Below are 22,294 nucleotides of genomic sequence, written 5' to 3'. Positions count from 1 at the left end.
ATAAATCCAAAGAAGTAATTGTTTTTTTCAACATCAACTATAGGTCTCGCAGTAACAAATGAGATTCTTCAAGGAAAGTTAGACTGGCCAAAGCTCCTTGAGCCACCAAACTTCTTTCAGAAGTACAAGTATGTATGCGATCTGTTTTTCTGAACTCGGAATGGTTTGTGTACTGATCGGCATAGTGAGATCTAACTTTGCCTAAATAGGAGATGGTGTTAATATTTATTTTTCTGAAAAATTAAGTAGATTTAGATTTTGATAATGATGAGTGCAGGGGAGATGCAGGAAACTGTTATGCCATTTACTGTCTTTGAGGAAGAAAATGAACTGCAGCATTTTGAATGTTGCAGAATGTGATTCTAAAAGATACACTCTATTTTTCTTCAGTTAATACTGTGCTGAATACAGGACATAGTCTGTCTTTAGTAGAAGTTATGTTCTAGATATTTAAGGCAACTTTGGCTTTGCTTAAAGGAATAACATCCTGAGCTATTATATTTCCGTTTTCTTCTAGACATTATATTGTACTGACTGCTAGTACCTATACTGAAGAGCATCACTTAGAATGGTAAGACTGTACCAAAGTCTTCAAACTTTTTTTGAGCACGTACCTTCAATATGTGTATAATTTATGTATCACACATTACTGAAGCTTTAATATTCCTTCCTGCATATTAATGAATTGTCTTGTGCATACACCCCACTCTGTAGCCTGGAAAGACTTGGTTTTATAACTTGTTTCTTGGATATAATATCTAATTTGGAACAAAATTGTACTTGGTGCTGAGTTGCTCTAGCTAGATAGTCAGCTAATTTCAGGGTCTACTTTTCTCCAGTGAAGTGAAACCAGGCTGTTATATCTGAGAGAAACCTTGCACTCAGTGCAGATCATCTGAATGCTGATAAACAATATTTACTGAGTTTTAAGTTGTTAGTGCTCTTACCTCTTCTGTTTAGTGCTGAAAATAAATTGGCACTTTAGTATGGCCAATAGTGTATAGGTTAATTGCTGAATTGGTGATCAGTTTTACAAAACTGAGAACAACCTCAGTTGTAATTAAAGGAATTCACTGCTTATGATGAGATGTTTGTAACTGTCTCAGGGGAGATATGCCGATATAACTTGTTCAATCTATGTGAATGTGCTGAATAATTGTATGAATGCTAAAGCAAGGGGAAGTAGTAAGGAATTCAGTTACTGTAATGTGCATTTTGTTCTTAGCTTTGCAATGATATTCTGTGTTAAAGATAATCTCTTCTGAGCTTTCTGATCTGTTCATTTAAATTGTATCACCTATAGCTTGATGTTAGTCAATCAGGTGTGCAACAAGGATTTACAGGCATATGGCTTAAAGCTAAAGAATTTAAATATTTCTAGTAGAACAAAGTTTTTCATGCACCTCACAAAGATGAGGAAAGTTCTGACTCCAGTAGGAGCTGACTTTTGTAATGACAGAAGTGGAAGCAAATGGGGCTTGGTTGTACAGCTGTGAGAACTAAAAAGCAGAAGATAGTTTATGTCATAAGACCACATTTAATTCACCAACTCTTGGATGGATTTGAAAGTAGACAGCACACCTCTTGTTTACATGTGTAAAATAGTTCTGAATAACCTACAGACTTTTAACTGCTTTTAAAGTTATCTGTGTTGTTAGCTAAAATGGCAGTACTTCCTTGAAATGAAAAGCCTTCATCATGGTTCTTATAGCTTGGTAAATTTGTAATGAAGCTAAGGTGACCAGAATATTTGCTGTTAAAGGAACTACGTTTTCAGTTCAGTTCTGGTTGGAGAATAGTAAACTCCTGATCAGTGTGTAAGGAGAATTGCATCTTCACCCAGCTGTGATCAAGCAGTTGTCCTTGGGTTTTTTCCTGTATTTCCCATGATCTTTGTTTTTTTCTACTTTGAAATGCAGCTGGAGTTGCAGGGATATGCTACTTGTACTCTCACAATTCAGATTAAACATATAATCCATGATGAAGATGAGAACCAATTAGATAACTTAGGTAACTCAGTCTTTAGAAACTCTAAAGCTCAAATGTTACTGGAACAATCTCAAGCTGCAGTGTGTGGTATAAAATCTGTCTATTAAAATGAATGAAACTTGCTCTTTGGTTAGCATTTTTGTATTAGCATTACATAAAAGGCATATAACTACTGTGGGGAATACAGTAAAAACAAGCAAATACTTCTTGTTCTTAGGGTTGGCCTTGTTGAATCTAAAATTCGTGTGCTGGTTGGAAACCTGGAGAGAAATGAGTTTATAAATATTGCACATGTAAATCCCCAGTCTTTCCCTGGCAACCAAGAACACCGTAAACAGTGAGTTTTGTTACTCTACTTAAATACAACTGGGCAAATGTATTTAACTTGTTAGATAACCTGAGATTAATATAAACATGTTCAGTTATATACCTACTGTTCTGTGGACAGGAGGTTCTGGACACGTAGGATCTTTTTAAAGGGAGAACTTCTGAGAGCAGTATTCAGAGCTTATGTATGTGCTGACTCTAATATTGCTGTGTACAGTTAAACTGTTGCCCAATTCTTTCTGGAGGCTTTTGGGTATTCAAATGCGTGGTATCTGCATAATCTGACAAATTTGTGAACCTGTCTTTTTTAGGGGTGGCTATGTGTCAATGTGGTTTCTTGGAATCATATTTAGGAAAGTGGAAAGTGCAGAAAGTGTTAACATTGATTTAACATACGATATACAGTCATTCACAGATACAGGTAAGCCTATATTTTTGTTTTGCTCTAGTCTCGTATTGTTTGGTGTTGATTCTACTGGAAAAGTTGCTTCATTAAGTGAAATGTTTCCCTCTATTATCTAGAGAACAATGTAGAGAATAACGCCTTCCTGTTCTGACACTTCAGTGAAGTCCTTCTTGGCGCGAGTGTGTGCTGCATTCACACCAAGTGAGGAGATCTTTCAGAGTACACAGAAAGAATGGATAGCAAATACAATGGAAGCAGGGCTGGACTGCAATATTTAACAAGAAAGAGGCATGGCTAGTGTAAACCCAACACTTCCACTGTTCTAGCGGATGAGCAAAGATGTCCCTTTTGATATAGGCACATAGTAAGCATGAATATAGTCAGGTGAAATAGTTGTGCAGATCATACTGAACACCTTCTTGAAGGAACTGCATTTTGTGAAATAGACAGTCAAATGAGGAGCCTGTAGATGTTTGCTTACTGGGAATAGCTACATGTGTCGAAGTTGGTGGCAGAAAGCGAGAGTTAACGGTAGCAGGTTCTAAAACAACTTGTTAGTTCACTGTATTTTTCTGAAATAAGTTTGTGTATGATAATCGGTAGAACTTTAAGTCAGTGAGTTGCCGCACTGTAATTACGGGCAGTCTTGCATGTAAGTCTTCATGTTCATCTTCCATTTCTGCTTTTTGGTACGTGTAGGAAAAAGTATTATTGTAATTGTTGTCAGGTAATGCTAGAATAAAGGGGTTGTAGAGGGAGGACTCACTTAAAATCGTATCTCTTACTCTGCCATCGTCTATTTTCTCACTCCCAACCTGACTGTTTACGTGCCTTTCAGAAATGCATGTATACTGTCAGGCCCATGACTAGCTGTCATAAATAAGAGTCAGGTTGCTTTTCTGAAGTGACAAGTGTGTTAGAACAAAGAATTTTAAACAGTGGACTCCCTTAAGCATTTGTTTGCACTCATGGAGAACTTATCCATAGTACCAGCATGGGCTGTGTTGTCTTGCTCAGTTCTCCACTTAAAAATGAAGTAAAACCTGACCACCTTTCTGGCTCATGCTTTCTGATATGAAAGGCATGGAAGACTAACAAAACTCTTGTCTGAATGTCAAGCCAAGTGCGACAGCTTCCTCAGACTTGTAGGAAACAAACATCTGTATAGATAACCCACTAGATATGATGCACTGTTATACCTTAATTTATTGCTTCAGGCATTTTGCAATGTTTCAACATTGTGGCAAATATTAACAAGGCTTATATACTACCAAGAGCCAGGCTAGAACTAAGATTTACTGTTTTATTTCTATGTAAGAACTCAATTGAGGTAGCTGTGCTCTTCGTTTAGTAAATCTAGTAAAGCACAGCTGATAGCACGCTTCCTCTGACAGAGGGTTTGGATTAGACTGAACAGAAAAGGTATTTCTTGGGAGGTGTGAGGTCCTTCTGGCAAATTTGGGAGTGACCAGTTGTGAGCAAGAAAGATTTCATCACATGCCTTTTCTCTGAGAGTGCCTTTAGAGGACAAAGGTTAACTTGAAGTTGTTGGGCCTAAGGTCGTAAGCCTTCCAAGCAGTGAGCCTTTTCTTAATTCAGCTCCCTTTTGCCTGAGAACATGATTGGATTTACTTTGAAACAGTAGTTCATATCGTTGTAAATATTCATTTGTGCCTTATTCACTCTTATTTCTCCTTTAGAAATACTTTAAGCCACCTCGTGGCTATGTCCTTACTTTGATTCCTACTCTATTAGTAAGCTGACTTTGTAGTTCTGCTCATGATAGGACTGTTAGATAAGCTTGTCTAAATGCGACTTAATTCCTTAATAATTGCTGTGCTAGTATAACACTAACATGCATAAAAGGCTGTTTGTAGGCAGTTAAGGAAAACTTGCTTAAATTGCTGTGATTCTGTTAAGTCAGATGTCCCTAAAAATCCAATCTTCATTTTCTTCAGTAGATAGAATTCTAACACCTGAGCTACTGAGAGGTTATGTGGTGTTACTGAACTGCTATGTCAAAGAAACAATTGCCACCATAAATATCAGACAAACCAGCCTGAATCTTGACTAAGGGGTTTGGTCTCTGAGCTGTGCACAGTGGGGTTGTTTCAGAAAGTCAACTAGATCTTTTCTTAGTTCTTAACCAGAATGGCTAGTGAGTATTATCTATAAGTTAAAATCAGCTCAGATGTCAGCTGCACAGTTAGCAAACCACCGCTATTACTGAGTATGTAACAGCTATTTATGTTCAAATCTGTATTTTTGTATCTGATCAGTATTGGATGGGAAGTAGCAGCTCAGCCCATGTTCATCTTGAGACTGTATGTGGAATGCTTAGGTCACACTTTATATGCAGTTAGACTAGAAGCTTCTTGCTCTTCATTTGAGCAGAACAGACTTAAAAGCTTGATGTTTCTAAAGAAATTATATGTAGCTTTGATAATGGAAATGTTTGCATTAAGTATTTAAGCTACAACAGTAAATTTCATGTTAGTTTACAGGCAGGCTAACAACATCAACATGCTAAAGGAAGGTATGAAGATTGAGGCGGCTCATGTGAAGAGAAAGCATCTCCATTATTTTCTGCCTCCAGAAACCTTACAGAAAAGAAAGAAGGTATAATAAAAACTTGTCTCTTCTAGACATATTTTTTCTTGCTTACTAATTATTTGAAGACTTAATTTTCTAAGCTGTTGTTTCAGCAAAGCATGCCAGATACTAGTCAAAATGCTAGTGGGCTTCAGTGTAAAAGGGCCTCTTCGGATGGAAGCTTGGACAGTTCCAGAGACACGGACTCCAGAACACCACGTAATTCCCCTTCATTAAATAGGATATCTAAATTGGACACTTCTACAGCAGAGATGGAAAGGTTAGCACCATAACCTTAAAACTGAAGATGCTGCTGTTAACTGACTTGCAATGTGCATGAGGTCTAGGATTTCTTGTTTGAGTCTATGTAGATTGGAAGTATGTGGGGTGCTGTAAAGGCTTTGGGAATGAAACTAGGTCCTCCTTTGTGGGTCTTGGGGGATGGGCTAAAGAAATCCTTGAAAAATTAGTTGATCTACATGAATGTGTAGAAACAAAGGAGAACTTGGTACCAGAGACATGGTATGGCCTTGAGCATAAATAACCTTAGGTTAGTGTGCAGTTCAGAAGCTGGAGTATTTTATGTGCAGGTAACTGTTCTTTTTAACATACATGAAGTATGGTTAATGCCAAGCAATGTTAAGTTTTAATAACACACTGATCTTGATCACAGAAATGCCAGAGCTGTTGCTGACTTAATGGAACTGCGTAATAACTTTGGCAATAAAAGTGTATGTCACTTTCCTGGGAAGTCTTTGTTCATAAGCTACTTCACATGGGAATGTGTAATCTTGAGAGTAATAGCCCAGTAGTATCATGTGCTGTAATGTGCAAAAATAAAAATCAGGGGTACTTGTGGATAGAGCAGACATCCATTAAAAGCAGCAAGGAGCGCTGCATATACTAGGTTGGAAGGCAGTATCAGTATATGGAGACTCGCTGAAGAAAATACTTGAGTTTAAATCTGCAGTCTGCAAAGTGATCTCATGCTAGATTGCCAGTGAGTGTCTGTGCTGTTTAGTGGAGCTGTGACAAGGAGCTAAGAAGGAAGACCATTCTGTGTGTGTGAACTTCCTGGAACTGACATACACTATTGGGATAGCATTTTCTAACTTAAACAGTGTAAAATCTGACTTTTACAGAAGTGCTGTGATTCAGAGAACTAGTGGTGCTAACAACAGAGAGGAGATGAATCACGTAGCTGTGCCACCAGTGTCTAAGGAAATCTCCATTCCAGTTATTGGTTCAAGTATGTGTTCAAGCAGTAGGTAGAATGCGGTCTGTAACTTCATGGCTGAGCTCTAAAAGCTTGATGTCTCCTACAGAAATGGAGGCTGCAGTTGCAGTAAGACCATCAGGACCTCCAGCTGGCTGCACTGTTCCTGCAGTAATAGAACATAACACGATTTCTCGACTTAGGACACATTTTGTCCAAGGACAGCATGAACCAAGTGGAACTCAAATTACAAATTTAAAGAGTACTGTACCTAAACGACCTCATTCACCTACCTCAGAAGAATACCCTAAGAGACCAAAAGACAGAGAAAAGGTAGGGAAGCAGGGCTAGGCTGTGGAGGGTTTAAAGTGATATCTATTAATACAGAATTATTGATAAAGAATTACTGAAATGACTAAATGATAACAGGTGTGTGTGTATATATATATACACATTCCCAAATATATATATAAACATTCCCAAAAAAGACTGATAACAAATGTGTATATATACATTCCCAAAAGAGTTGGGAATCTAAATTTAAACATGATAGTTTTATTAGGATATAGGTATGAGAAACTGTTCACTAGCCATACATTAAATTCAAGACAGTTTCTTCAAAATGTGACACTAATGACTGTTTTTAGTCTGGTGACAGAATATCTCAATATTACTATTTGCTTAATGCACTGGCCACTTATCAAAGGAAATGGCTCACTTTAAATTGTTTTAAGAACTGCTTCTGAAAACATTTTAATTATTTCTAACTAAAGAGGGATATTAATCTTACAAATACAAAAATATGAGCTAATATTGTTCAGGTAGAGTTTGAATGCTCTATTAAAATCTCCTTAAATAACTGCTTTTCCTGGTTTGCCCTCCTCTTTGAGGCAGAGGCAAAGAACAATTCAAACTCAATTTTTCCATTTGAAAAGAACCAACTTTCAGAATAATTAACTTGTATTGAATGTTTCAAGTATAGGCTTTCATGGATGGGTAGCAAGACTATTCAAGAGACCTGAGATACCTGTTTGGTAATGGTCTCTAAGTGGTGTTATAAGAATGGCTGCTAATGCACTTAATGCATTGACTTGAATCTGTAACCGAATATCAAGTCTAGAATTTTTGAGTCTGCGTATTCTGTTCTTCTAGTTAACTGGCCAGGATTCAGCATTCAAAGATGGTGGTAATCCAGAAGATGTAAAGAGAAGATCTACAGAAAATGTAATTTTTAAGTGGTTTTATTCTAAGTGGAGTAAATGAAAATCTGAATGGAATATTCTAGTACCTAGACAATTTCACATAAATACTCTACACATTTATTGATGTGAACAAAAATATGCTTTTTAGTATAACTTATTTCAGTCTTCATTTCCCAAATATTACATCCACATATGTTACATGCTACCACTAATTTTGTTAATATCTAGCATCTTGCCATGCCTGAAATTGGTTATTTTTTAACCACTTGATTTAATCTTGTAGGCTAAGACTACTGTGAAGACTAAAGCATTTGACCTCTCACAGGGAGGATACAGAACTGTATATTTACTGTAGCTTGTTACTGAAACAAACTCTTGCGTGCACACCCTCAAATCAAGATGTGGTCTTGCTGGCAGAGTAAAGGTTGAAATACCTGAAACATTGCATGTGAGCTCACGTGCTTCAAGAAAAATGTTGATTATTTTTCTGAATCTTAAGGGAGGTGAAGGGTGTCGATGCATGTATGTATTTGGCATTTAAGTATCTTAACTGCCAAACCTTGCTGTATCAAGTCATGAATTTGAGAAAACTATGTAATACATCCCTTTGAACTTTTTAGGCTGGCCTTGGGGGAAAATCTATGCTGATTCCAGTTATTGACACATCAAGGTCACAGGTATGGTGTCTTAATGATCATAGGTAAAATAAAACTAGAATTTTTCCCTGCATGTATAAAGTTTTATGCACTATTAACTTCTGTGGAATAGGTCCTGATAAGTAGGTGGTAAGCCTTTACATATCATGCTTCTACTGAATTGAATGGCTGAACAATGAGCTTCCTGGTTGCAAAATTGAAGTCAGACTAAAATCTATTGGACTTGAAGGACCCTGTCTCCATTCATTTGAACCCTGACAGTTCATTTCCTAGTTCACTATTTTCTTATTAAAGGATTGTGTATACTCCTTGCAGACATTTCACAGAGCTGTAATTACTTTAAACACTTGTATACTCATCGCTGTGACAAGATTTGAAGCTTCGAAGTACATAAGTATGTTAAATTCTGGTGTCAGTTGAAATGTTGAAAAAATGAGTTAGAAAATTGGAAGTACTTCAGACAGTAGAGACACTCTGTATTCCTAACCCATTGGCCCGAGAAGGGTGGTAGCTTCCTTTATTATGCTATTGAGCAACTTTTCTGTCATGAATTGAGATAATTACTTCCTAAGGACAAAAAAGTGTGCAGAGGGGAAAATGCTCTTCCTTTGAAAACTAGTGGTAAGTAAGTGGTATGGTGGAAAACACCCTTTTCTGTAAATATTTTGGGCCATACTGATTTGGTACATAAAGAATGGTACTATATTCAGCTAGAAAAATGTTTGTCTGCTGCTACGTGTAAGTTCATGTGTTTAAAACTTACTTTTTTTAATGGCATCTTTTTTGTGTTTTAGAGGCTTTCCAGTAAAGAACTACCAGATTCTTCATCTCCTGTTCCAACAACTAATATTCGTATTATTAAAAGATCCATCAGACTTACCCTTAACCGTTAACCTTTATCTCTTCAGGTAAAGATATTTGTTTAGTGATTCATATTATCAATGTGTATTGTTACTAACAAAGAGTGGACTGTTACTGTTGCCATACTGCAGTGTCAGACAGTTAAATATTTCTGTTTGTGTTTTTGACCTGGAGATGCTGTAGGATACTCCTATTACTGTGTAGCTTTTCCAAGATCATCAAGTAACAAGTCACAGTCTACAAAAATCATGGCCTTTTTAGTAGTATTAGCTTAGGTGCTTTCTTCCTTTGGAACTACTTTGTATACTCTTGCAACATCTGTCTTTATTAGTCTTTTTAAGGAGTCTTAACTATCACTAGCTGAAACAGCTTTCTGAAATAGCCACAAAAACAGCTTGTCCTGTAACTTGGATTCAGAATGTATGTAAACAGGGTTGACTAGTCATGACATCTATGTTCTGTTTTCAAGCATGTAGGAATGTGCTTGTATTCATTTGAGCTTTCCTAGTCGATGTAGATATGGTGTTCTTATCTTAAATTATCTTCCAGTTTGGCACATACACTCCTGTGCATCTGTCCCAATTGTGCTCAGCTTCCACAGGCAGTAGCTTTCCACTGTCTAGCACAGCCATGCACTACATAAGTATTGTCTCCCATGGAGGCCCATAAATCTAAATACTGAAGAAAATGCAACAGAGGATGCTACCAAGGTACGGAGATGATAGACAAACATGTCCCATGCCATGTTATGTCTTTTTCTTAAGACTGCTCCAACATGAGACTTGAGTTCTGTTTTCACTGGGTAGCTGAGCTAAATTAAGAACACAGAAGCGAAGATGCATCTCAACATTGCAGCAATTGAGGCTGTTGTGACACTGCACACCTGTAAACTGCAGTCTTTAAAGCAACTGTCATGTAGAAAGTGGTACTGCGTTTAAGTGAAATGCTGGAAGCTGTTCAAAATGGTTACTTGAAAACTTGTAGTAGCCTTAAGTCTGGTTCTGTAAACAAACTGATAACACTGCTTACCCAGTGAAGTGCATTAGGGTTTTTTGGGGGTGGAGAGATTCTAATTATGGGAAATATGCTATCTTTCTATTGCAATTTCTTTATAATTGGTGATTTTTGTAAATGAAGTTGTATGTCTTTTCCAGAGTATTTTTGTATGTACTGTAAAATACTATCATCCAAAGAAATTTAAAGTCTTCAGTTGTCTTTCCTCTTTTTTTAATGTAGATGGCTTCTGATTAAGGAAAAGCAAAACTGAAAATAAAATGGCAAACCAATTGTACAGACGGATGGGGACAGGTGGGCACAACTTCCTGTAAAATGTAGTCAACTTGAGTTAATATCGCTGCTTCCCTGCTGTTGATATTTCCAGGCCTTGAATGAACACCCACGGAATGAATAGTGCAATTTGTAAACTGAATTAACAGCTGAATTCCCAGTTCGCTATTTGAACAATAGATACCCCTGAATTTCTGTAAAAAGAAGTTGCTTGGCTTTAACAGCAATTCTGAGTTCTGATCATCTTAAGCATCCACTTGTAATGTTCTTAACCAGACTTAAGGACTGTAAAAGAATAGGGAGAATTTATCTTTAAAACAAAAAAATCCTAGTGGGTTCGATAGGTTCTGTTCTTCCCTTTCAACACTCTTCTCCTCAAAAGAAAAAGCGCGCTGACTTTGCAAGGCTTACATTTAGTCACAGGTTAAAATGAAGTAATAGTACAAGTTAAGTGCTTGTAAGATTGTTACACTGAGGTTTATAAAACAGTACCTGGGTTTGGTATGTTTATCACTGTGCTACTTAAATATTGTCAGGTCTGTGCATTAGCTACGGTATGTATACAACTTTAGCACCTATGTAAATAAAAAATCTATTATGAGTTTGAAGGAATTAAAGTAGGTGATAAGGTGAATAGCAAGCTAAACAGGAAAGTTGTCTTAGTAGTCTACAACTTTGTAATATCATGCTTTTAAACAAACTACTCCTTTTGAGTATTCCAAGACTATTCAGGGGTGTTTTGCCCTTAACCCCTCTGTAAGCATTAACCCCTCTGTTAGCGCACACATTAATACAACCAGTCTTAAACTAAGCTGGCTGATGGTTACTGAGGAATGTTTTCACAATTCTTTTTATTCTTGCTTTAGTTACCTTCTAATTGCTATTACTCCATTTTTTTTTCTCCCCTCTTAGGGTAAGGAATGTTTAGGAAGGATTTAGGTTACTAATTTCTGGGACTTGATCCAGAATAGGTGAGGATACACATTTCCTCTTTACATACCCAGCTCAACGCTTGGTGTAGTGCACAGTGACCTTACTGCTCTGGGCTTTCCCTAGATACTGCAGAAATGCAGTGCTGCCCCAGGGCTGTGTAGTTATCTGGTGTTCTGAGTGTTCTCTTCTTGGTTTTGATGGGTTAATGGCTAGATTTCAGCTGTTTTGATGAGAGTTCAAATTACAACAACTTTATTGTTTTTCTTTTTTATGGAGCAAGTCCTCTGTTAAAGGCACTGAAAGTTAAAGGGAATGGAAGTGAAGTTACCCAGGTGTAAAAGAGTTCAGTGAGCCTATATTTCATCAGACTTCCTGGAAGTGTTGTTTTCTACCTGTGTTCGTAGCTGGCTGCTGTATGTGTGGCTTGGAGATTGAGGTAGAAGGGGTGAGAGAGGAATAATTAATCTCCTTTAAAAGGATTGGCTGTATTTTGTACGTACATTTGGACACAAATTTTGTGTATTCAAATGACTCCAAGTTACTAACTACATATAAGGAATTCCATTGCAGGAATTACTGTATCCCAGGGTTTTCTTTGCTCAGTATCACCAAAGGAACAGTTACTGAATTACCTATGTTTCTGTTGCAATGCATGTCCCTGTAGCAAATAAGGGTAAGTGATAGAATATTTCTTGTCCTAGTGAGTAAAAAGCAAAGAGGGTGGGGGGGAGGTGAGAGGTATCTTGAAACTGCTGCTGTTGATTTTTGGGAAGGAGGGGGCTTACTACTGCTTTCGTGTAATATTTGGTGAAATAAGCTGCTTAGCTTAAACACAAGCAAAAACTCCTAGCTGTATTTTTGTATTACCTCATCACACTTCTTATAAAGAGTCTGGTCCTGTGCATTACCAGTAAATGACAGGCATGGGCTGGGCTTTGGCATGCTGCCCCTCTGCCTACAGCTGAGGGGCTAATAACCCCCATGGCTGGAGGCACCAGTGCCCAAGCTCTGAAGGAAATCAAACCACTGTGGGGGTCACCCTACAGTGGTCCTGTGTAAACAGGCACCTTCTCCTCCCATGGGACCAGTGCAGGAGGCTGCTGCCTTACCCCTCCACTGAGTGGCTGTGGGGGCTGCGTGCTCTCTCTCACGGGGTGGGGAGAGCTGTCGGGTATGGGGGGCCGTGGCCCAGGCTTCCCACGCTGGGGTGGGTTTCCTGCTGTAGGGCCTGCAGCGGGGGCGGGCTGGGGACTGAGAGCTGCAGTGACAGTGCTGGCATGTGACGGCAGTGCTCTGCGGGCAGGCGGCTGGGAAACACCCCTGCAGCATTGTGGTGCCCGCCAGCCCAGGCTCTAGCGCTGTCTTGAACCCTGCTGGGCTGAGCAGAGTGCAGTGGGAATGTTTCTCAGCTTCTAGAGCTGAGAAGGAAGGGCAGGCACAGGCTGCGAGCACCCTCAGCTGCCTCCTGGCATCAACTCCCCTGCAGCTCAGGGTTTCTTTAGGTGCTCTCTGCATTTGTGGTTGGGGGCCCAGAGCATGGTTGCAGCCCGACAGCTGAGACCTGTCTCCCTGCTGGACCTCGTGTGTTGTTCTCAGGTGGTAGAAATCTTAGCAAAACAGTAGCCAGGGGACTGATAATTCTCTTATTCCAGAAGATAAAACCTGTTGGGTTCTCAGCTGTCTGACCTTCAGGACATTGATAGAAATCAAACTGGGACAGCTCGTCTTTGGGCAGTTCCTCTTTGCTGGGAAGACCCTGTCTGATTCGTCATGCTTGACACCCATCCTTGTTTCTTAATCATACTTCACATTTTTTCTTTTTGCCTGGTCTGAGACTCTTGCCTACCTTCCTGTCTTCCATGATATTCACATCTTCCTTTCCCACCCAAATCCATCTTTGCTCCCATTTGACGTGTCATATTTTTTTTCTGTACTGGACAGAAAGCCCTGTGAGCCTTGAAACCAGAGAAATAATCTACTTTCAATTTTAGTTTGTGGCAGCCAGACAAGCAGCAGCCTTCAGCAGGGGACCGTCTAGCTCACTCTCGGCAGTACATGCAGTGGAGAGAAAGCTGATGACTTCTTTTGCTACTAAGCAAGTCTGAAAGCATATGTAAGCTCAGACTTTTTAAAGGCTCAACACATGCCCAGATTTGTGTGGTTTTTCAAAGGAACAGTAAAAAGTCCAATAGTGATACCAGCACAGCTTCCATGCTAGATTTCATGTCCCTGTTTCTGAAATCCGGAGAAGTTGAGAGTTTCTTAAAAGTTTTGAGTTCTTTGAATACAATTAAGGTGGCATATTTTCCCTGTGACTCATTCTTAGAAATGACCAAGTCATTTTGTTCTGTTTTTCCTAAAAATCAGACGGGGGCAACATATGTAATCATACTCCAGAGAACGTTTTTTTTGCAAACTTGGGAGTAACTGAAAATGCGGTCTTAAAATAGGAAGTGTTGACTAGCCATAACTAACAAAAGGCACTGATGGTAAAATGACCAAACAAACAAAAAAATGTAGTTAATGCTTTAGTCAGTAGGTACTAGAGCTGGAAATTGCTAGAATTTATTTTGTTGCAGTAGTTTTCTTCCTGTGTGCTCACTGGGCAAGAACAGAAAGTGATCGTATAAACTATATTCAAGTGCATGTAGAGAAGAAAAGTTGAAGTTTTGTTGAATCACTTAATGTATAAATGATTGTCTGTGTGCCTTTGGCACTACTCTTGAATTTTTATTGTGATTTTTTGGGGGGGATTGCTTTTCCTCTTCTGTCTTAGATGCAGAACTTACATTTTATTATGTACAGCCTTTTCCACTACTTAAGCAGAAGGACATTAACCTAACATTGTGAGCATTACTTCAGAACTTCCTAATAACTACACTAAAGAAGTAATAGCTGTTTTAAGTTTCACATTTTTTGCTCTCCTGTATGAAGCAGGCATTAGACCTTCAGGAAACTGAATGTTGTTCCTGCTTCTGAATCATATGTGCGAAACCAGAAACCTTTCAGTATTTTTTGCAAGATTTGTAGCTGATGGTTACGTTCACTTCCGTTTTTGTCTGGATAGTAATAGAGTATGTTAACTTTTCCAACTTGTTTTGAGTGTTTTTACAGGTCTTTATACCTCTTTTGCTGTATAGAATAACAGCTTTGGTAGATTCTGTAAAACAAACCAGAGTAGGTTCTGTTCAGTGCATTTACAAAACAAATATCTAATTTATCAAGTCATCAGCAATGGGAAAATGCTAGATAACAGTGCTTTCTATAAAGTGGTTGTCTGCAGTAAGTTAAGAAAATCAGATGGGATAAAAATACATCTCTGCAAGTTGCATTTTGAGGAAAACGAATCTGTTGCAATCAGCTAAGTGCTAGTAATGAGAAGGCAAGGGAATCCCCTGTTCCCCTGCTTTCCCACTAAATAAATCATTGGGTTACACCAAATGATAAGTTGCGTAAGTACAGAGATGTTTACTTTTCTGTAATTCAGGGTAAATATTGGCACAAGCCTGTGAAACTATAAATCAGTGTACTAAATTATATTTCTCTTACAGAAATAAGTAATGAAGTCAATTGATTTTTCTCTCCTGTTCTTATGTGTTATGACTTCATGGGGGGAAAATTCAGTAAGGGCAGTATCTGTGTTCTCCAGGCTCAGCTTAATTAAAGCTGTTTTCAGTTCACCTTTCAGTAACAAATAAGCAGAGATGGATTGACCAGAAGCCTAACTGTGGAGCTCAGATGGGGGGTTCGTATGTTCAAACTTAGTCTTGCATGTTTTCAGCCTTAAAGGTCATCCCTTATTTCAGTGGCTGTGATATCACTGGGGAAACCCTGCTGCACTTTTATTTGTCCTTGTATGAAGGTCTCAAACGTCAAATAAAAGCAAAGCAACTACTTAGAAAGGCTTAAGACTTGAACTTAAACTACCCACGAGTTCTTAGTGACTCCTAAGCAAGACTGTTATTTCATCAGCTCTTGCTTGCGTGTGAACTTTTTTCCTCGGTCACTGTTTCTTTTGCTTAGATAGTTTTGATTTTCAGCTATTTATTAAGGAGAGCTTTTGCTGTGAAACATGGGATGATCTTCTGTTTGATAAGTAATGGATGCCACTAACAAGTTGAAGATGATTTCTCATCTGAAATAACAGGACAGAGGATGAACCAGGGTGCCCACTAATTGTTCCTTAGACTAAAAATTTGCATTGAGTATTGGTACTACTGTGCACTTTTGTCAAGGCTTTTCCTGACAGCATGTAAATTCTTTTTCAGTGCTTAATAATGATTTACAACATTTCTGAGACTTTTTCCTTAAATCTCTGCATTAACAGATAGAAACTATTAAGTTGAGAGAGATCAGAAAAAAGCTTGTGCCAATACCTGAAACTGAAGCCAAATTTCCTGAATATGTGAGACTGTTGTTTTACCCTTATTTTTTTGTCATGTTGTCCATTCTTGCAGCGGGAGTTCCCAGTACCTGTTAGTTACTGCATCTAGCTAAGAAGGACTGTAACTGTCTCTAGAGATTATAACTGTAACCGACTACTGTTTTTTAAGCCACTACATAACTGGTAGCCCACTATTCTTATTGCTTTTTTATAGTCTTGAATATTAAACAGCTTTCCTTTCAGATGTTGATTACCTTCCTAGGAAGGAGAAAAATCATCACAGATCTTTCTTGCTTATTTTTCATTCTCCACAAAAAAGTCCAAGAAGTTTAGCACAACACACAGTACAATAGGTTTATCAAATCCAAGTTAACAGCTTACTAGGTGCTGATGGGTTATTTCTTTTATTTTATCATTGCAGGGGTGAGTGAGGTTGTTAAGGGGGAATCCCAGTAGTTCTTGATGATAGAGTTGTTAAAGTAGGAATTACCAGTAGTTGCTACAGAAAAATGAGTGGATGCTGAGTTTCTTTTTTCCTTTAAAAAAAAAAAAAGACAAATACTATAAAGACAAGTACTAGAGTCCTAACTGTCCAAATCCCATGTGACTTTTTATTTAGCCTTTAAGATTTGGGTTTAGACACTCCTCTAGAGATGCTTTTCTCTGCTGCTGAGTAGTTGCTGTAGCACGTAACCCTAGCTTCTATGTGAAGGATGAGCGTAGCTTTTAACTGAGTAAATCTTTGTAGAATTATCCCACCAAATTTTATGGAAAGCTGTATGTCTCAAGGTACGTTTCAGCATAGGAGGCTCCTTGCTTCAGGTCGTGTTAAAGCTACGTAGGCCTTATGTGTCACAAAATAATGCTGAGGAACTGAATGAGATGGAGACACTGTTACTGGAGAAACATGAATCCCTAAAACACGTGTTACGTACTGCAATAGCAAGCAGCATAGCACCTAGGTTTGTCCACGGATTGGCCTCCAACGCACAGCCATGATATGAGACTTTATATTATTATTGTGTATTTTAGGTCCAAAGCTATCTGCCTTTAGATTCAACATTAAAATGACTCTTGGTTTCGTCAGAAGCCAAATGCCTTCCTTTAGGAAAAGGTGGTTATCTACTGAATGGGGTAAGTTGAACTATGAATGTCATATATGTGAACTGGTATATTGCATCTTTCTGAATGAATGATAGATTACAACAAATTATAGGTAGCTCTCACTCTTACAATACTTAAATGAATGGTATGTTTGCATGGCTGTGTATTTTTATCACTCAGATGAAGTTCCAGTCAACCCAAGTGGAAGTTTTCTCTGTGAAAGAGGTGTGTGATTACGTTCTTGACACTTCAAATATATTGCTAAGAACGTATTGTTGTGTGGCCCAAAAATTTAGTAAACTTATTGCTGTAATCAAAGGATTTTCAGTGAAGAGAAACACAATGAGAGTGCCTCTAGGGCCCAATGTGCTGTTGCTTTAAATCTCCTCAAAGGTAGAAGAAACCCAGTTGAGTGAAGTTGTTGTACCCTTCCTCTGTAGCTTTAGGAGTGTGAATCTTCCTTGATTTCCTGGATAAAGCTGTTAATCAGTCTTTGCTACTTGAGCATGTTATGAGTAAAGATAGCGACACTCTTGTAAAAGCAACCACAGAGTTCTGGCTCCCCTCCATCTTACTCAGCCGGAACAGGAATTTATAAAGATACCAAGCTTCTGTTTGTAAAACACTGCTACACACGATGTGTTAGAAAGTGCTGGTATCTTTTGCAAAAGCTGAAGGGTTTGGGCCACAGGCTTATGAATCAGGGAGGATATCACAAAAGAGAACTGGACAGGCTTGTTAGAGAACAGTAGCTCACAGAGTGGCTATGGTCGCTATTAAGGGGAGATGAAAAAACACCTTAGTCTTTTAAGCAGTGGCCACTCTCTTGTTTATTGTTTTCATAAATCGTAATCAGCTTGGTTTCCTTTATCACTTTAGGAGGTTCTTGCTACCACCTTCATCCCTGGCACACTTGGGTCCTTCTCCTTTCTCCTGGCTGCACACCTGAGCTTCATTGTTTGTGGTGAATCAACTAAGTATAGCTAAGTAGTCAAACAATCTGATGAAGGGAACAAAAATAACATTTATCTACACCTGGTTTTTGTTATTTCAAATTAATTACAGGGATGTTTATGAGGTGGGGTTGTTGACCACACAAATACACAGGTTGTTCATAGTGCGTATAAGCTGGGAGAAACTGTAATTGCTATGCTAAATATAATTTATTCTGTGGTTCCATTCAGCTATGCATTTAATTTTATTTTTCCACTCTTCTAGGGGCACTGGTAAACATTCTTCTAAGCAGGGATAGTAATGATGAGACAGTAATTGTCTGAGTAAATTATTCCAGTGGCCTTCTTTTTTCACTTCCAGCATTTCTGGTGTCCTCTGGCATCAGGACAGAAGCATATGTGAGTCCTGAGCTATGTAAATGAAAAGTTCTCTGCATTACAATTAAAAACATGTCAGGTCACATGGCTTCCACTTGACCAGTTACAGCAGTGCTGTTTTGCAAATAAGGTTTTAACTGTGTTGCAAGTGTAAAGTCCTGAACTGACCAAGTCTGTAGTAACTGGGTCACCAGCCACCGAGGTTTGTGTGATGTAGATCCTAGGAGTATTTGCAGAAGCAAAAGTTCTAGAATTTCATAGCTGCGCCACTTTTTATGTTGACATTGAAACTTAATGGTGCACATTCAGGAAGCAGAAATAATGCTGTATGTAACATAAATATATAAAAGGAATATAAACTTTTGTTTTTAAAATTACAACTACTAAATGATGGGTTTTGAAGGACACAAATTATTTCGGGTGTACTTGTTAATGGGCTTTTTGCACACTGTGAGCATTGGTGTTGCCTGCTGTTGGGGAAGGAATTAGCAGTAGTGTGACAGAGCTCAGGGCCCTAAAGTAACCATTGTGCCTCAGGAATAATCACCATGAAACAAAAAAGAACAGTTCCTGGCCTATGGAGCTGATTGCTAAGTATATTAAAGAGTGAATACAATATATACTTCTTGTGCAATAGGCAGCCTAACAGTAGGTAGATAGTATCATATGCGGTTGCCTAAACACATAAGAGATTAGATGGACCATGGTCATTATTTAATGGGGTTGCAGTGCACATGAGGAACTCCAGTCTTAGACCGCTGTGGAGATAGGATGATAAATCTCCTTTCCACAAACAGCCCTGAAGCTCTAGCACTATGGAAATAGAGTATGAACAGGTGGAAATAATAAAACAAGGTAACACTAGCAATTTACAAGACAGCTGCAGTCATTAATTGCTGTTTTGTTTGATCAAGTTCACGTTTTCAATAATTGTGTTTATCCCAGCTACTGGTCAAATAATGTCAGATAGCAAGCCTACTTAGCAAATACAGATGTCTTCAGTATTGTAACAAATCTTGAGGCTACAGCTAAGTCCAATGAGTACCCCAAATGGGAACCTTATCTGCCCATCACTTTGCTAATTGTTGTGCAAAAGTGCCAAATAGGAAATCTTACTTAGCTTTGTGTAAGTCATATTTTGTATAGATAGAGCTGACCGCATGAAGAGAGAGTCTCTAATCTCTCAAAAGCTTTGAAGTGGTATTAAATCTGAACTGGTCCTCTCATTCTTTTTTTCTTCTTAGAGTAAAAAGTTAACAAAACCAGCTGTTTTTTTTTAAAGTAACACACTTTTCAGAGTTTTCAGAGTAGACTTAGATTTGGCTCTCTTAATCTGATTTTGTTTTTCAAACAAATGATTGAGTTTACACAGTATTTTTGTGAATCTACAGAAGTGGGAACTTTGATCTACATTTGTTTTCTGTTAGGCAGATCATTATTTATGCAGGGTTCCTCTAATGGAAACTCCTGGAAGAGGCACTGTCAGCTGTCTTTGGCTACTTTTCGTAGACGAGAGAACTGGAGAGACCACAGAGACTGAAGCTCTCTGCTTGATGCGCCAAGATCTTTATCCTCGCGCTGGAAGAAGCATGAAACCACACGAGTATGACACTGTCAGAAGCAGAGTAAGTGAAATTTACAGGGAACGCAACAGTTTGCACACCCTTTCAGGAAATCTTTACAGTGACCACGAGGGGGCATTTCATCGAGACACCGCAAACCCAACTGTTACTCATGGTCGCTGGGGGAGTGGCCTGTAGGTCCTTAAAGGACGAGCTGTTGTGATGGCAAGGAGTAAGGCCAGCAAAACAATAAGCAGATGCTTCATATTCCTAACACCCCCACCCTTAATTTCTGTTAATATGGGAAGTTGTAGTGCTTATCTTCTAATTGCTTAGGCATAGGCGAAGGAAAACTTGGGCTAGCAGCAACATGTCTCAGACCTCTTGAAGCAGATAATTCAAGAAGTTGATCTTCAGCACTGCTGCCTTTGCTTGCACCCCGGAGTTTCAGTGGAGATGGATCAGAGGTGGAGTTAGGGCATCAGTGGCTCTAGTACACAATTCATCCTTTCTACACCTGCGCGTTAAGGAACTTTTGCATTAAGCAGTTATTTTTTTCACTTCTTTCAAACTTTTTTCAACTTTCTTGGAGCAGGAAGACCTGTTCCTTTAGTTCCTGCAATTAGATGGCAGAAGAAGCTCGTGGTCCCAATTTTCCCTTCATTTGGTTGTGTTGTTTCCATTCAACAGGCTATGTGTTTGTCTTTTTTTACTGCATGGGGCAAAGAATCTTAGTTCTGTCGCACAATACATATTGATAAAAAAAAAAAGATATTTCAAAGAATTTTTGTTTTCCCTGGCTTATTGCTCCTTTTAATCAAAAATAAGTCACAAGATTGATAAGTACATTTTCTATTCACGTAGAAGAAACTACTTCTTCCAGGCATCTAAAAAATCTGAAAATGCTGAGTTGTGTGGTGGCTTACACATTTACTATACCTAAAGCACAATAATACTTCAGCCTGAAAAGCCTGAGGGTGTTGTTTTTATCTATATTAACATTTGTGAGTGGAATTGCTATGCAGATAAACTGGTACTTACAGCCATGTATTTGATATGAGAGAGAGAGGCTAACCACTATGTTGATTACACAAAAGATGTAGAACTCTTTCCTAAATGTCCTAAAAGCAAAATTAACGAGTCATGTAGCAACTGCCAAACGAAGAACACAAACAGCAGAACCCATCGCTGCTCTGTGCCAGAGCACGAGGGGCTTCAGCATTGTGGTTTAGAAAGCTCAGATAAAAAGTGTAGCCTTACTAGAATGCTGGCCTTTCAGCAAATATAAATTTTACTTTATTGCAGCATGCTAGTAATTTGGATGTACGTGCACATACAAAGTCCATACAGGCACTGTTGAGACTGACTATTCAAATGGGGTGAAGCAGCGGTGCTGACTGTGGCTTACTCACAGCTACTGACGGTAAGACTTTGCATGGGGAGGTGGCAGTATGACACAGCCCCGGGCCATTTGTAAAAGGGGCTAGTGCACGTCCAGATAAGGTGAGTAGCTGGCCAATCTACAGACTGATTGTAGATACGTTTTGCATAAGTAGGAGGACTTTATGCATAAATTTACTTCCAAAAGATGTTATGAGTTTATGTTCAGAATGGTGTCACTTTCTGTGAGTCCTGGTTGTATACAATGCATGAGTCATTGGGCTTAAAACACTTAAAAATAAAGCGTGTAGGACTTCAAATTAAAAGGAGATGTATCTAGAGGGGCTGTACTGAAACAATATGCATTTTTCTTATTCTGGCTGCAGATTTGGCCTTCTGAAACTGATGCTAGGTAGCCTATACTCCTTGCAAGCCCTAAGGAAAAAGGGAAGGCTTGTAATAAAATTTTGGTTGAGTGATTGTTATCCGCTGTAGGTGGATCCCGTGCTTAAAGGCTGGCGGGTATATGGTGGGGTTTGGGGGAGCAGGAGAATTAATATGAGCGTATGTTGCCTATTTTTTCTTGGTATGTGGTTTTCATGTTATGACTGAGGTAATATAATAGCCTCTTGCTGCCAAAGGGACGATTCCCATTCTCCTTCCTGCCTCCTTATTTTTTGTGTCTGTAGCTAGAGTAATTCCATTGCTTCTCATTGCACTAGCAATAGTAACCTGACTCAGGGAGCTAATCTATTTGAAAAAAAAATCCTTCTGGGCAGAAAAAGGTTCTTTTCTGCTAATTTGGCTCCTTGTGCTTAGTCCGAGCTCATCTCTTCCCTAAGCCCCCTCACTACAGTACTACTGCATCAGATGAATCCTAATTGTGGCAAGAAGTAGTCTGCAGTAGGACTGTCCATTTCAGAGGCCACTCCATCATCTTCACTGTAACTTAAGGCTTTTATGTAGCACACTGGAGGAAGAAAGCATTCCTCTTTTTTTCCTTTACTTGCAAACAAACAGGAAAGGTTTTTCTTTACTACTACCCCACAGAAACTCCCAACTTG

The 22,294-nt window shown here is 38.7% G+C and overlaps 1 protein-coding gene across 6 annotated transcripts in view; it reads left to right on the top strand.

Annotated features, from left to right (window-relative positions):
- The window catches only part of PAPOLG (poly(A) polymerase gamma), a gene marked incomplete at its 3' end in the record, with an annotated part of 40,501 nt that overhangs the window by 8,517 nt on the left and 9,690 nt on the right, over positions 1-22,294 (top strand). For 3 of the 6 annotated variants that reach the window (XM_080587879.1, XM_080587882.1, XM_080587881.1), the window contains exons 12-22: positions 44-128; positions 518-571; positions 2,207-2,326; positions 2,628-2,737; positions 5,220-5,341; positions 5,428-5,594; positions 6,457-6,563; positions 6,640-6,863; positions 7,683-7,754; positions 8,353-8,409; positions 9,183-10,458. In XM_080587879.1, coding sequence (XP_080444005.1) covers positions 44-128; positions 518-571; positions 2,207-2,326; positions 2,628-2,737; positions 5,220-5,341; positions 5,428-5,594; positions 6,457-6,563; positions 6,640-6,863; positions 7,683-7,754; positions 8,353-8,409; positions 9,183-9,281 — 1,217 coding nt within the window. Of the gene's footprint in view, positions 1-43; positions 129-517; positions 572-2,206; positions 2,327-2,627; positions 2,738-5,219; positions 5,342-5,427; positions 5,595-6,456; positions 6,564-6,639; positions 6,864-7,682; positions 7,755-8,352; positions 8,410-9,182; positions 10,459-16,885; positions 16,988-17,836; positions 19,671-22,294 lie in introns of those variants that run through there. The other 3 variants (XR_013949542.1, XM_080587880.1, XM_080587883.1) reach the window with 3 other exon arrangements.

Source organism: Anser brachyrhynchus, assembly GCF_964034855.1.
Source record: "Anser brachyrhynchus genome assembly, chromosome: 3".
Lineage (NCBI taxonomy): Eukaryota > Metazoa > Chordata > Aves > Anseriformes > Anatidae > Anser > Anser brachyrhynchus.
Note: the sequence above shows the minus strand (reverse complement) of the source record. Positions and strands in the feature narration are given on the sequence as shown.